The 14996-nt window shown below is 34.1% G+C and overlaps 1 protein-coding gene across 3 annotated transcripts in view; it reads left to right on the top strand.

Moving 5' to 3' along the window:
- LOC142354678 (uncharacterized) overlaps positions 1-3875 on the top strand; it is a 51867-nt gene extending 47992 nt beyond the window's left edge. For all 3 annotated transcript variants that reach the window (XM_075407036.1, XM_075407035.1, XM_075407034.1), the window contains exon 2: positions 478-3875. In XM_075407036.1, the coding sequence (XP_075263151.1) occupies positions 478-3300 (2823 nt within the window). In that variant the 3' untranslated portion in view covers positions 3301-3875. The remainder of the gene's footprint in view (positions 1-477) is intronic.
- The last annotated feature ends 11121 nt before the right edge of the window (positions 3876-14996 follow it).

Raw genomic sequence — 14996 nt, forward strand, 5'->3', positions numbered from 1 at the left:
ATTCCAACAATAGGCATACAGGTTGCCCCGTTTTCTTTTAGTGAAAATTTTCAATTATAGTGGTGTAAAACATCGCTTTTTAGAGCAATCTGTATATAAAAGTTGTTGAGATATTATCTTCATTTTTGTGACTAAACAAAAACCTACTTTTTATGAAATGTCAAAGTCCAAACAAGAAAGTTCGTTCTTTGTTGAATAACAATTAAACGGCTGTTTTTTAGATAGTTTGATTTTGCGAAACTGAAAAGAATTTGTATTGCAGGCTAGTAGGCAGGTGCCTCTACTGGCAAGTTTCCTGCTTTTGTGTCAGAATTTATTAGAAATTTGATTTTAAATCGAACCAAAAAGAAAGTAAGATCAATAATGTTTTTATTGTGTTGCCTATGGAGATAAATGAGCTAATTTGATTTCTGACAATGATATTTTCGCAATCCCGTCAAAAATAGGTGTGTGTGTGATAAATTTCGTTTTTGTTAGATGGATAAATCCCCCACAAGTTGCGAGAATGGTTATATGGTGGATCAAACAGATTCAATTAGTGACGACAATGTCGATGAAGATATTGAATACAACTGTGGACAACGACAACTGGGTCCAGCTGACGTAGCTACTGTAGATCTAGAAGACCTCCCAGAACTCAATGCAGACGAACGAGATGAAAACTGGTTGGAATCTAATACTCCACGTATTGAGAGAGGAAGCAGAATTGTTGAAAATGCTTTAATATTATCTAACATCGTATACAAAACCAACCCAAAACTGTCGTTTGAGAAGGAAAAAACATCTATGTCTCTCGCTGCTGTAACTGAAAAGTCGGAAGAGCAGCAGTTCCTTGTAGCACAAGACACTGACAACAAAGAAGTTTACATAGCTTTCAAAGGAACGGACTTGAATCAAGCAGCTGATTTGATTACAAACATAAAAATTTGCATAGAAAGTGCTGAAAGTGTTGAAGGAGAATTTCATGATGGTTACTGTAAGCGAGCCGAAAATTTCCCTTTATCCACTATTCTAAAAAGTAAATCACTTAGTGACAAAAACTTTATTTTTTGTGGTCACTCACTTGGCGGCGCAGTTTCTGCAATCGTTCATTTAACTGCTTTTCAGCAGATCGCAACACCAGGTAAACGCTGGTGCTTCAATATAACATTCGGAGCACCTTTGTTCGCAAGTAGGTTCCCAGAAATAGTCAATGCGCATAATTACATGTTTCATTTCATTGCAGAGAATGACCCAATTCCGTCGGCGCTCAGGTACTCGATATCTATTCCGTATTTGAAACAAAATTTTCCAATTGAAAACGCCATGAAAATTTTCAATTTCGGGGCTAATTTTGAGAATACACTTGCTCATATAAAGCAGAATCCAGCTGTAAAAGAAACGACACAATTATTGTCCCTAGACCTAGAACAACTTGACAAATATTATCAACCTGTGGGCACTTTCTTATATATATCCTCCAACTCTGAACCGTTCAAAAATGTAAAGGGTCATGAAATTGATAAGTTGTTGGAGAAAAATCTGACTGCAAGAAGCGACAAAACTGATGTCAGTTGTCATTGGTTGTCCAATTACGAACGTCTTATCCTCTCTGTCAACTCAAGAAGCGAGTCTTGCCCAGCACCTAGAACAATCCTGGATCCAACTATAGCCAAATGCAGTTTAAATTTCATAGAATTCTCCAATTCAGATCAACGCTTGAAAATAAATTTAGAGGGAAAAAATTTGGACACAAAATCATACCGGAAAGTTTCAATTTTCTCTGTGAGTAGTAACCAATATTTATTCGAAAATAACACTAAAGTTTTGTCCGATTCTAGATTATTTCCATTAATTATTACAATCAAAAACGTTGCGTTGGATTTGAATAAATTCATGCCTTTGTCAATCAGCATAACAACCGTCTTTGGTCAGACTCAAGAAGTTCAGGTTTCGTGTGACCAATTTACGCAATTGGCGCCGCCAGTTTGTTCAATGGATGATGTGCCGGTTTCGGAATGTCTTGAAATGGCTTTCAACAGATGCTTGGCTCTAAAAGACAATCCAGGAGTACTGAACTATGACTATCCCCTGAATAAATGCATGAGCGAGCTTTGCAGCGAGATATTTGTAGGAAATCAGGAATTACTGCAGAAAAGTGAAAGGTTAGAAGAAGAACATAAGGTTGACTTGATAGAAGGTATTTGCAAATTTCTGAATGAACCTCTGAAGTTATCTTGGAACCGAGAAAAGAAGACAATAGGTTTAGGAGCTGCATCTTTGTTCATGTGTAGTGCTCAAATTTGGTATTTTCCAAAATACTACATCATTGGATGCGTTGGGGCAATGTTGACTATATGGTATGGCATTCGCAGTCATATGAACGTACGAGCAGCGGATAACTACAACGAAGTATTGAAATATATATCTGAAAAACTGGCTGACAGCACCAAAAAAGGTTCGTCGAAGGAAATTCAGGGCTTATTAGACTCAGGCACTCTACATGACAAAGAAAAGGCAATAAGTTCGATGATTGTTAAGAAAACTAAAATGGATATTGCTAAAATTAAGGAGTGGGAAAATTTGCAGTCTGGTTCCCAGGAAAAACTTTCTACATTTATTAAAGTTATCTCAACTATTAATGAAATTCGAGCACTGCTGTTTACTACTAAACTTGTTGGAATAGTTGGGCCGAGAAACACCGGCAAAACAAAGCTGATGAGAGAACTATGCCCTGATCGTGCTGAGGATCCGAACATTTTAGAAGCCACCAAGAAAATACAGATAGCAAAAGCTAATGCTGATGAAGATCTTTTCATCGTTGATTTTCCTGGTTTTGGGACTCTAAAGGAACATGCAAAAACATTTGAAAGAATTGGCTCAATGTGTAACATTTTTGTTATCGTTTTATGGAATCGCATGGCTGTGGATAATCTTGTCTTTGACTCATTGAAGAAAGTGTTAGATAACTGCAGAGTTGAAGACATTTACAAGTTGATAATTTGCTTTAACGGCACTGGAGGCGTATTGGACGACTTATCTTTGGAAACGGATAACCGATCAATATTGGGCGAGAGTAAATTTCAATTTGCTGAAGAAATTAACGAGTACTTGACGGAGAACGAAATTAAAATCAAAATTACAGCAGACAATATAGAGTTCACTGATTGGAAGGATATAGATGTGAATAGGCGATTGGAGTACAAAGTATGTGACGCGCAGCAGGTACTCGAGATGGTTCAGGAACGTCTTGGCACAAAAAGACCTGCAGAAAAAGCGGACGAGGATGTGCCTACAACAAAAAGTCAAAAACGTTGTTAGAATTGTTAACAAACTTTAACTAGTGATGGTTAGGGTACGGTGAACGAAAAATTCAAGTCCTCAAAATTGTAGCTATTAAACAGAAACAGGTTTTCTAATTGGTTTGAAAAATAAACAAAGCAAATTGATGATTAAAAGTTCAGTTAAAATGACTCTTTGATCACTATCCTTGTTGAATTCTCTTTCCGTGGTCATGATCTTTTTTGTATGTCCTTTTCCATAATCAAATGTTATGTGATGAGTCAAACGGGAAGAGCACTAACGACAGAATTGTGCTATTAAAAGTTGGATTTATATGGTTAACTTAACGATAATTATGGCGGATCATAGTAATTTATCCAGTTCTGTTCAGAAGCTAGAGTGCTATATTCCAGAAGCTTTCTATCTATGCAAATGTGATATTATCACAGATTTTTTATATCAGTTTACCTTTAATTTTGTGCATCGGTGTATCTTTTTCAAAATTAATACATCCAGATTTTTTATATTCGTGTCTAGAGAATAATGTAATCGTGAATTTGTATAATAATATCACTACCATCTTTTGTATGCTTCAATTTGAAATTCAAAAATTTCGTATTAGTGTTCGTTTTTTAGTATGGATTAAAACCGCTTTCTCAATGCAATACAGCTTGCTTGCCTATCAAAACATACTGAAACCAACAAATTAATGAAGGACCGTAAAGCTACAGAAAAACAAATTTTACAATTGAAAATATTTGAAAACAAAATACGACTTGATAAAATTCAAATCATAAATAAGACTTGATAAGGTTGAAATCATAACTCCCGCTCTTGAATCCAAAAACACGTAAAGTGTTAACGTAGCGTTCAAATTGTTGTTCTAGTTCGAGAAATTAATTTTTCTGAATTTGGACGTATTGAGTCGACATATCAATTTCCTCTTACACAGTATATTCAAGTTCAAACACTGGAGTAATCTGATTTTTGCGTTCATTTTTCTTCTCGAAAAAAGAATTCACTCTGGTTTTATTTGCATTTTCAATGGAGGAAAGTTTTTCCAACATTTCTGCTTTACTTTTGCTATCTAGTTCTTCTAGTGCTTCAACAAAAGACACAATCAATGTCTTGGTGTCTTTGTTGCATAAGAAAATGGGCTCTTGTAATAAATAAGAGAAAATTGGTACAGAGATTGGTTCGTGTTTTCCTATCCAAGTAGTTGTATTGGTAAACTTTAGCTCCTTAGTTGGAACGTAAATTGATTTAAAACAAATATAGTCAAACTTTTGAACAGATTTTGATCTTCCTCATATTTAATTCCAAATCCGTCAATTTTATTGAACAAACTTTCGCATAAAGTGTAAACAATCTTTGGATAAACAAACTGTATGCTATCTGTGCAATGTTTCACGTGACGGTTGAAACTATCAGCACGCTTAATAAAAGTATCACAGTTAGAACAGCGGAACCGTTTGAAGAACGTTTTGATATCATCAACATAGCAAATGTGGTTGTTGTAGCGCCATAGATTAATGCTGTTCTGATACATCAAAATACCTATTCGCGCAGGTTCACCAATAAAATCCCCGTCTCCAATGTCACTATCATATCTAAAAATGTTGAGTTTTATAGCATTTTCAACAAATACAAGGGGATCTACCGACACTCCTCTAAAATTAATTGCTTCATGACCTGACTCGTAGAGAAAGCTACTGAACAACTTAGCTGCTTTTATTTCCAGCTCAGCTGATCCATACAAGTGTACAGCCACAGCTCTAAACAAGCAAACGTGGCCCTTGTATATTTTTCCGTGTCCATTCGTAGGAATACAATATATATCTGGTCTTCTGAACAAAATCTTCAGGTATAACAGCATCTAAATCTCCCATTGGGATATTGTTGAGAAGAGCAGAGAAATATGTCACAATCATAGTTAATGCACACCGCCATTTTGTATTTGCTCTTTCTTGAGCACATGTCCCAACTAAATCCATTTTCTCTACTCTATCCTGAAGTGAGGCAAAGTCCCCTTCAAAACTAAATAAATGAGACTTTTCAAAGTTCAAAGAAGTGTTGTTGTCATCAGCATAAAATATCGGTATTCGTCTTTGTCCACATTTCGTAAACTAAATCCAAGAGCTAAACTTATGATTGCAGCGCAATTAAGTTTTTCAATCATTTCCTACAGTTGTTCATTATTTTTGCTGCGATCAAGTTTCAACAATTTAAAATTGAATACCCTATATCTCCCATTCTCCATCTCAGTTTTGTCAAAGTAGTGTTGACAGGCACTAAGTCCCTGCTGTAATCATTCGTTGTTCTTATCCAAATTTTCCAATTCAAGTACTTCTTTTAACCTTTTGCAGGATTTGGTTTCAACTTTGATTGAAGTTCCATGCTTCCGTCTCTTTTTTGTCGTTGAAGAGAATAAAAACTTAGAAATTTGTTCAAGCAAAAATGCATACTGTACTAAACTTCTTAACCTGAGGAGCGTGATGCTTATCAAGATGGTAGTTTAAGTCCTCTTTCCTCTTTGTATAGAAAAGTGGACACTTGGACAAAATAAAGTCCCACTATCAGAAAAACTCTTGTGAGGAGCCATTTGCTGCTTCACAACTGTTTTCTCATACTCTACCATCTTTGGATACCATTTTTTATTGTTGTTCGCGAGAAAAACTCGTATGACTCATTATTTCCATGTAAGGAAATGACGTAATTTCTATTTCTAGTAGCAATGCAAAACAAAAAAGTTCCAGAACTTCCTACGAAGTTCCATTCTATATTGGATTTAAAACCCAAAAAAAATCATTTAAACAACATGTATTCTTCTTCCTTGGAGGAAAACTAGAAATCTGAAGTTAAATTTAGTTGTCATATTGTTGATTTGTATTACATTTTTAACAAAGCAAAACTTCTCATCCAAAAACGGACTTTTTCACACAATATATCTGTCGGAGTTTTGCGCTCTTACAGAAAACTAAAATTTTTGACATTTTATCGATAGTACTTTGAATGTGTTTTTACAATAATATTGAAAACTAATTAATAATTAATTTTGAAAACTACTACTACTACTATTGGAAAAAACTCATATAAAGTTGATGTCAAACTGATAATATTACAATCGACAAACCAATCAATTTTCGGTTTTAGGACACTTTTAAAAGTCATTGATATCGTTTTGATCAATTCATTTTTCCTTTTAACATTTTCTTTTATTTTAATAGAATATTACATGAAATATTTATCATTTATGAAGCATGTTGATCAAAAACCACTTACAACTCTTGGAGAAAAATTACAAGAGAGAAAAGGAAGGTGTACCTAATGCATACAAAATTGACGAAATCGATGTAGATTAATATTACAATTTCTTGGACGTTTTTACAAAATCAAACGCAATTATCCGATTTAGTAGTGGTCTTGAATGTGCACATTCTCTATTGAAAACTTTGTATATGATGAATTTATTGCGAAAAATGCTTTCGATTTATCCTCAGAGTTGCATGTAATCAAATACGAATTTTTGTTCATTTTGAAATCCGTATAGCCGCCGCAGTGTTTTAAGATTAGCTATAGCGGCCGCAATGTATTAAGATTAGGTGTAGCCGCTAAAAAATCAGAAAATTGAAAATTTGTAAAAGATTGAACCTTGAAAGTACAAAATGACAGACACAGTATAAGTTAAATGCATTATAAATAGTTTTAAACACAACAAAGAACGCTCACAATTTAAAGAAATTCAGTAGTTCACAAGTTTAGGGGTACAGTATGAATTCCATCAGATAAAACTTTTCGTTTAGGATTAAATTATGAAAGTACTTTCTTTGTTTGCTCATAGATAGCGACGCAGAGACAAAACACACCATTTGTAGATAAAAAATTGATAATTTGCTCCATTACTTGTCAATACTTTTCCAGTGATCCATCTCGGTCTCTTCCAACGTTCGTTTATTTAGGTCTTTGATACTGAATGTGTTATTATCATATTTGGCGTCGTAGCCACAATAAGTTTTGCTACAAAGACATTTTGTACAGCATCAGCTTTGAAGGAATTATCACAGTCGTGTTCCCTCAGAGCCTCACACTCTGTTTTTTAGATACACGAATGCAATCGTACAAATTATCGTGTGCTAGAGTTGAGTAAAAGGAGTCACTGTCCATTTTTATCTCCTCCAATGAGTCCACACAGCACAATTTATCAAAAAAATTTGTAATAAAGCTCTAGCGTAAATACTTTGCGTACTAAAGTATAAAAAGCCGACTTTTATTGTTTCACGTTGCTCAATTTTGATTTTAAAAGCTCAATTTTGTACAGTTCTCTCGACAATTTGTTCAGTCGCTTAAATAACTTGCCGTTGATAGCTTTGTGAGTCTTTTCATCGTTCAGATACTTTTCATCGTTCTGTATTTCTGCTTCTGTCTATGGTTTCATAACCATAGGAACTGTTCCCTAACAATTTCTCAGTCTCTGCTACAATGCGTGATTCAGAATTTTCATCTGCAGCTCTTCTAGCATTAACAACTGACAGGACAAATCTGTTGAAGCATTTTTTGTTTATGTACTGAACGAAGCAATAAATTGTTGTGCATTTTAACCCTAGATTAAGGTAAAAGTTGAGTAAAGGCGTTATGACTGTTCCATTCTCCAAATCGAAACATGAAGTCAACATGCGTTTCGGTTGTTTGATTAAATCGTTATCAATCGCATAGTCACTCATATGATTGCCAATATCTGCTCGACTAACAAGGAAGTTTTTGAAGATTGGTGAAAATTTTGACAGCTTGCACTTCAACCCATCTGGAAATTCTAGATCTTAGCTTTTTGAGATTCTTGCTTCAGAGGTAGCTTGAAAAGGAAATTGTTTCTCATGTGATCTTTTACAGATTCATCACCTTTGAGTTTTTCCCAACAGTTAAATCTCAATATCTCAACATTATTATATTCATTGTTCAGCAAACAATCCTGTCTCCGTTCGTCATATTCTCCTTTCTTGAGCCCTCTTTGAGTCTTCTTTCTGACATACTTGCTCTTACATCCTGACATGAGCAAAAGTGAAAGTAACAACACATTGCCTCAAATATAGCTTAGTTTACAGTGAGCATAAAGTCCGTCAACATTAAAACAATCAATTATCTTCTGAGTTCCAGTTGTGTAGTAACTTTCAATAGTGAAGTTAGGACGCTGAGATTCTAAGTACAAAATAACCATGATCCCAAATATCCTCGAATTATTTTGCCTAGCTTTAAGCTTCTGGGAGTCTGAATCAAATTCCCATCTATTGTAAAGCCCAGTTGGCATTTCGTGACACATCGAGAAGGGGTAAAAGTGTCTGTAAACACAATTGATTTGCAAATGTTTTCTCGGATTCGGAAATATGTTTGATTCACAGCCTCCTTACATGAGAGGGACCACCGGTCATATACTCGCATGTTTTATCATGAAGACCTTTGTTTGCTTCAACGACGTGATAGAATTTGCTGTTAGTTGATTTGTATCGGCAAATATTTGCCAAATTAGGTACTGTGCAACTAAGTTTCAACATATCAATCCCTTTGTTATGCTAGATTTCCCCTATTTTCTGCATCGCTTTTGTTGTCAAGACAACGTATTTATTGTTATACCACCTAACGAAGCCTTGAAAAACTGTTAATTGTTCCTGCTCCCACGCGCTTTTCAGGTAAATGTAATTGTCAACTCCCGAGGGAGGCACTTCCATCAATCTAAGTTTTTTCAGAGCCTCCTGATGGGAAGGTCCACTATTTAGCAGTTTTCTGAAATCCGTAAACTCTTTCTCTAAAAAGTTGTGATCCCTCAACTTACTAGAGAAACTTTCGTAAGGTGGAGGGAAAGTTGCATACAATTTCTTTGGTGAGTCGAACCATTCATAGGCAAAAATCTTTTGGTCTCATTTGTCCAGTAAGACTTTAAAAACGAATCTAGTGATGTTGCTTCACCAAGAAAATTAAGAATATCGAGAAACTGTACAACAATAAACTTTAAAGATAAAAAATGATTCGCTTTTTTTAATAACAGTTTGCTAAATATCGCGCTCGTGAATGAGTTAGGATAGTAAATAGGACTTGATAAGATTCAAATAACAATTTCCGCTGCTGAGTCTAATTACAGGTAAACTGTTAACATAGCATTCAAATTTTTGTTATACTTCAAAAAGTTGATTTTTCTAAATTTAGAGGTATTGAGTCGACATATCAATTTCCTCTTCCTCGATATGTTAAAATTCAATCAATGACAAGGGAGTGCTCTGATTTTTGCGTTCATTTTTGTTCTCAAAAGAATTTTTTCTGGTTTTAATTGTATTTTCAATGGAGAAAAATTTATCCAACATTTCTGCTTTAATTTTGCTAGCAAGTTATTCTAGTGCTTCAACAAAAGATACAATCAGTGTCCTGGGATTGGTGTTATACCACCTTAAAAAGCCTTGAAAAACTGTTATTTCTTCCTACTTCCACGCGCTTTTCAGGCAATTGTAGTTGTTAACTCCCGAGGGAAGCACTTGCTTCAATCTAAGTCTTTCAGATTCTCCTGATGGGATGTTCAACTACTTAGCAGTTCTCTGTATTTCGTAAACTCTTTCTCCAAAAGATTGATTTCTCTCAATTTACTAAAGAAACTTTCGTAAGGGGGAGGGAAAGTTGCATCCAATTTTTTTGGTGAGTCGAACCATTCATAGACAAAACATCCTTTGATCTCAGTTGTCCTGTAAGCCTTGAGGAACAAATCTAGTCATGATACTTCATCAAAAAAATTAGGAATATCGAGAAACTGTACAACACTAAACTTTAAAGATAAAAAATGGTTAGTGTTAAAACAGTTTGCTAAATCTCGCGCTCGTGAATGAGTCAGGATACCAAATAGGACATGATAAGTTTCAAATCATAATTCCCGCTGTTGAGTCCAAATACAGGTAAACTGTTAACATAGCGTTCAAATTGTTGTTGTAGTTCGAGAAGTTGATTTTTCTGAATTTGGAGGAAGTGAGTCGACATATAAATTTCTCTTCCCCAATATAATTAAATTCAAACAATGGAGTACTCTGATTTGTGCGCTCATTTTTCTTCTCGAACTTTGAATTATTTCTGGTTTTAATTGTATTTTCGATGGTAGAAATTTTTTCCAACATTTCCGCTTTAATATTCTTAGCTAGCTCTTCTAGTGCTTCAGCTAATTGGTACAGAGATTGGTTTTTGTTTTCCTATCCAAGTAGTTGTGTTGGTACCATTTGGCTAGTTTTTTGGAACTCAAATTGATTCAAAACAAATAAAGCCAAATTTTTGAACAGTTTTTGATCTTCCTCATATTAAATTCCAAATCCGTCAAGTTTATTGAACTAATTTTCTCATAAAATGTACAGTCACAGCTCTAAACAAGCAAACGTAGTCCATGAAGATTTCTCTCTGTCCATTCGTAACAAGACAATTTACATCTGGTCTTCTCAACAAAATGTTCTGGCATAACAGCATCTAAACATCCCATTGGGATATTGTTGAGAAGAGCACAGAAATATGTCATATTCATAGTTAGTGCAAACCGCCTTTTTGTATTTGCTCTTTCTTGAAAACAAGGCCCAACTAAATCCAATCTCTCTACTCTGTCCTGAAGTGAGACTGTATCCCCTTTCGAACAAATTAAATGAGATTTTTCAAGGAGAAGTTGTTCTCATAAGCATAAAAACATATGTATTCGTCTGTGTCCACATTTCGTAACCTAAATCCCAGAGCTAAATTTATTATTGCAGCGCAATTAAGTTTTTCAATCATTTCCTACAGTTGTTCATTATTTTTGCTGGGATCAAGTTTCAACAATTTAAAATTGAATACTCTATATCTCCCATTCTTTATCTCAAATTTGTTACAGAAGTGTTGACAAGCACTAAGTTCCTGCTGTAATCGTTCGTCGTTTTTATCCAAATTTTCCAATTCAAGTACTTCTTTTAACCTTTTGCAGGATTTGATTCCGGTTTTAATCCATGTTCCATGCTTCCGTCTCTTATGTTGTTGAAGAGAATAAAAAGTTGGAAATTCGTTCAAGCATAAAGTGCATACCGTACAAATCTTCTTAACCTGAGGAGCGTGATGCTTGTGAAGGTGGTAGTTCAAGTCCTGTTTTCTCTCTGTATCGAAAAGTGGAGACTTGGGACAAAATAAAGTCCCACTATCAGAAAAACTCTTGTGAGGAGCCATTTGCTGCTTCACAACTGTTTTCTCGTACTCTACCATCTTTGGATACCATTTTTTGGTTGTTCGCTAGAATAACTCGTATGACTGATAATATTTCCATATAAGGAAATGACGTAATTTCTATTTTGAGTAGCATTGCAAAACAAAAAATTTCCAGAATTTCCTACGCAGTTCCTTTCTTCATTGGATTTAAAACAAGAAAAAAATCATTCAAATGTGTACTTTTATTCCGTGGAGGAAAACTAGAAATCTGAAAATATATTTAGTTGTCATATTGTTGATTTGTGTTACATTTTTAACAAAACAATACTTCTCATCCGAAAACGGACTTTTTCACCGAATATATCTGTCGGAGTTTTGCGCTCTTACAGAAAACTAAATTTTTTGCCATTTTATCGATAGTACTTTGAATGTGTTTTTACAATAATATTGAAAACTAATTAATAATTAATTTTGAAAAATACTACTACTACTATTGAAGAAAACTCATATAAATTTGATGTCAAACGGATTATATTACAATCGACAAACCAATAAAATTTCAGTTTTGAGACACTTTTAAAAGTCAATGATATCGTTTTGATCAACACATTTTTTCTTTTAACATTTTCTTTTATTTTAATAGAACATTACATGAAATACTTATCATTTGTGAAGCATGTTGATCAAAATACAACATACAAGTTTTGGAGAAGAAATACAAGAGAAAAAAAGAAAATTGTACCTGATGCATACAAAATTGACGAAATTGATGTAGATTCATATTACAACTTCTTGGACATTTTTACAATATCAAACGCAATGATCCGATTTAGAGGTTTTGAATAAAGGTCTTGAATATGCACATTCTCCATTGAAAACATTGAATACGAGGATTTTATTGCGATACAGTCTTTCGATTTATCCTCAGAGTTGCATGTAAGCAAGTAAGAATTGTTGTTCATTTGGAAATCCGTCCTCGGCATGTTGGATCAGCACCAAAATATTTCCCAAAGAAACCTTGTTCCTCTTCCAGACTGAATAACAATAACTTCTTCACTACAGAGTGCTTTTTTCCATTATTAAATTGACTGCAATGTAATGGGTATACGAATCAGGTAATAATTCAAATTCGGAATAATTTCGGAATAATTCAAATTCGTTTACCTAGCGCATATATACAAAAAATTGATTCCAAAAATCGAACATTTTCCTAGATTGGTCTCAAACTTGACAAATTGGAAAAAATTTATCAAAGCTTAGCTTTTTTGGTATATTATGTAACCTCATTTCAAATAACATAGACTATTTAATGTAAAAAGCGTAATCGGAAAATTGTACGTATCATTCACTCCCTAACCTATTAAGAAAGTTTTTCCCAAATTTGGATTTTAATATCAATTCTTCCAGATTTTTCTAGCTAAACGTCACTTATTATAGTAAAATCGTATACATTTGGTTGCTGTTTACTGATTGGATAGAGCACACTATGTATAGATGATGTTAATTTAGCCATTATTATTTAATCCAACTTCTCTGAAAATATGATATGATCAATACTGTTTCTCACCATTATACTAACTACTCATCAACAATCAACACTTTGCCCTGCTATCGCGTTCCAACATTCACATTCTTATTTAAAAAAAGACTTACTTTAATTCAAACTTCTGTTTAAATCTAACTAGATATTCTCTTTTCTTCCTAAAAAGTCAATTTTGCTGCATTCTAATTCACTCTCCACTGGTCACTTTTACCTCATTCTCCAATAGCCTCTTTTTTGCTCCAATCTAAACACTTTCTAATAAAAAACTCATCTATCATATAATACGAAATGGAGTTCACTGTTCGAATTAATCACCTCCTCTAATCAGTTTTTTTCACTGAGAAGACTGCTCGGATAGAAATTCGAGATTTATCAAACGGACTGTTTGAGTCGGTGATCACTTTACCCATTAATGTGTGGCACATTATTGATCACCAACGACACATTTTTGACACGTATCATCCGGGACCGGTTCCAGTCACAGAGAATTAGCTTAGAACTCACGCGATGGGACTCGAAGTTGCTGTTGTTAGTGGAGAACACTATCCTCACGTTAATGGATCTGATTTTCCCGCCAAATACATAACTGGAAGCATTCAGTATACTTTTCCGTGGGAGGAAGGGCAAATTCCAAACGGCTGTCTCACTACACCGAACATACGGCAGGTATCAAGTCCCGAGATGTAAAACAATCTTCTCCAAATAGCTTCAAGAGCTCGTAGTAGAGAACGAAGCGAGTTAAGTATCGATACCAGTACCATCTCTTCATTCAACGATCTGAAAAATTGGATCCAGCTCAATACTATGGATCTACTGACATGTCAACTACATCCTCGAAGACAACTCCTTCGAATGAGGAAGCTCACAACCCTATCTTTCTGAGTGATGTACCTAATACCCCAGTCACCGTTCAACATACCCAACTGCCTAGTGGAGTTAATCAACAAAGAGTATTCGGTAATGAAATTGAGAACTTGTCAGTATATATTATTGACACTCTTTTTGAATTACTTCTGTGTTCAACTATAAAAACAATTTTGTATTTGTTCATAAATTCAAAGAAGTTGTTGAATACTTTGTATTAATTTACACTTCCAATTACATTATAATTTTTTAACTACATAACTTATAACTACATAACATACATAACACATACTAGAATAGAGATCAAGACGAAAAGTTAGTTGATGTTTACGAAATAAAGTTGCTTGGGTATTATTAAATCTTTATTTTTTGACAATGTCGAATTTAATATTGATATTTAAAAAATTCGAATTTATATGTGATATTTAACGAAAGCTGTTAAGAAAAAAATCAAATTTTGATAAAAATTTTTTGATACAAATCCGATTTTTAAGCTGTAAGAACAGACTGAAAAATTTTCATTCCAAAAAACGACATTTTTTGGTTGATTTCATGCCGTAAATTGAAGAAACATGAGAAAAAATTGCGCATTTTCAACGCACACGTTGATTATACTTTAAATTTTTAACGAAAAATCTTCTGAGGTTCTAACTTTGAATTTCAAAATGGAAAACTGTTTGAAAATTTGACATTTAACTACAAAAATGAGTTCAAATACCAACTTTTAGAATTAAAACACAATATGTAAGCCGATCTAACCGATATAAGTTTTGATATCTTTTGACAAAAATTGATTCAGTACAAACACCCTACTTTATCTAACTTCCAAATATAACATGGGGTTATCAATTATTCCATGACCATCAAGTAAACAATCAACAGTTTCTAATATTTCACTCTCATACTTTGGTTTCTTAAGCTTCTGAATTCCCTCAAAAAGGATGATCTCATTGTCTGTGTGCTAGCACTTTTTTGCTGAGCTCTTAGCAGATGTCTCTTGAACTTCTTCCTACTGAGTCTCTTTGTGGACACGCTGGTTAGTCTTTCATCAAATTTGTTTTCCGAGTTATGTTGTACCGCTCTCTTCATTAGAGTAAAAACAAAACCTGTTTCGTTCATTGTGTGACTGATAAACTGATAATCA

The sequence above is a fragment of the Convolutriloba macropyga genome, chromosome 15, assembly GCF_964194025.1.
Source record: "Convolutriloba macropyga chromosome 15, txConMacr16.3, whole genome shotgun sequence".
In the NCBI taxonomy this organism is placed as follows: domain Eukaryota; kingdom Metazoa; phylum Xenacoelomorpha; order Acoela; family Convolutidae; genus Convolutriloba; species Convolutriloba macropyga.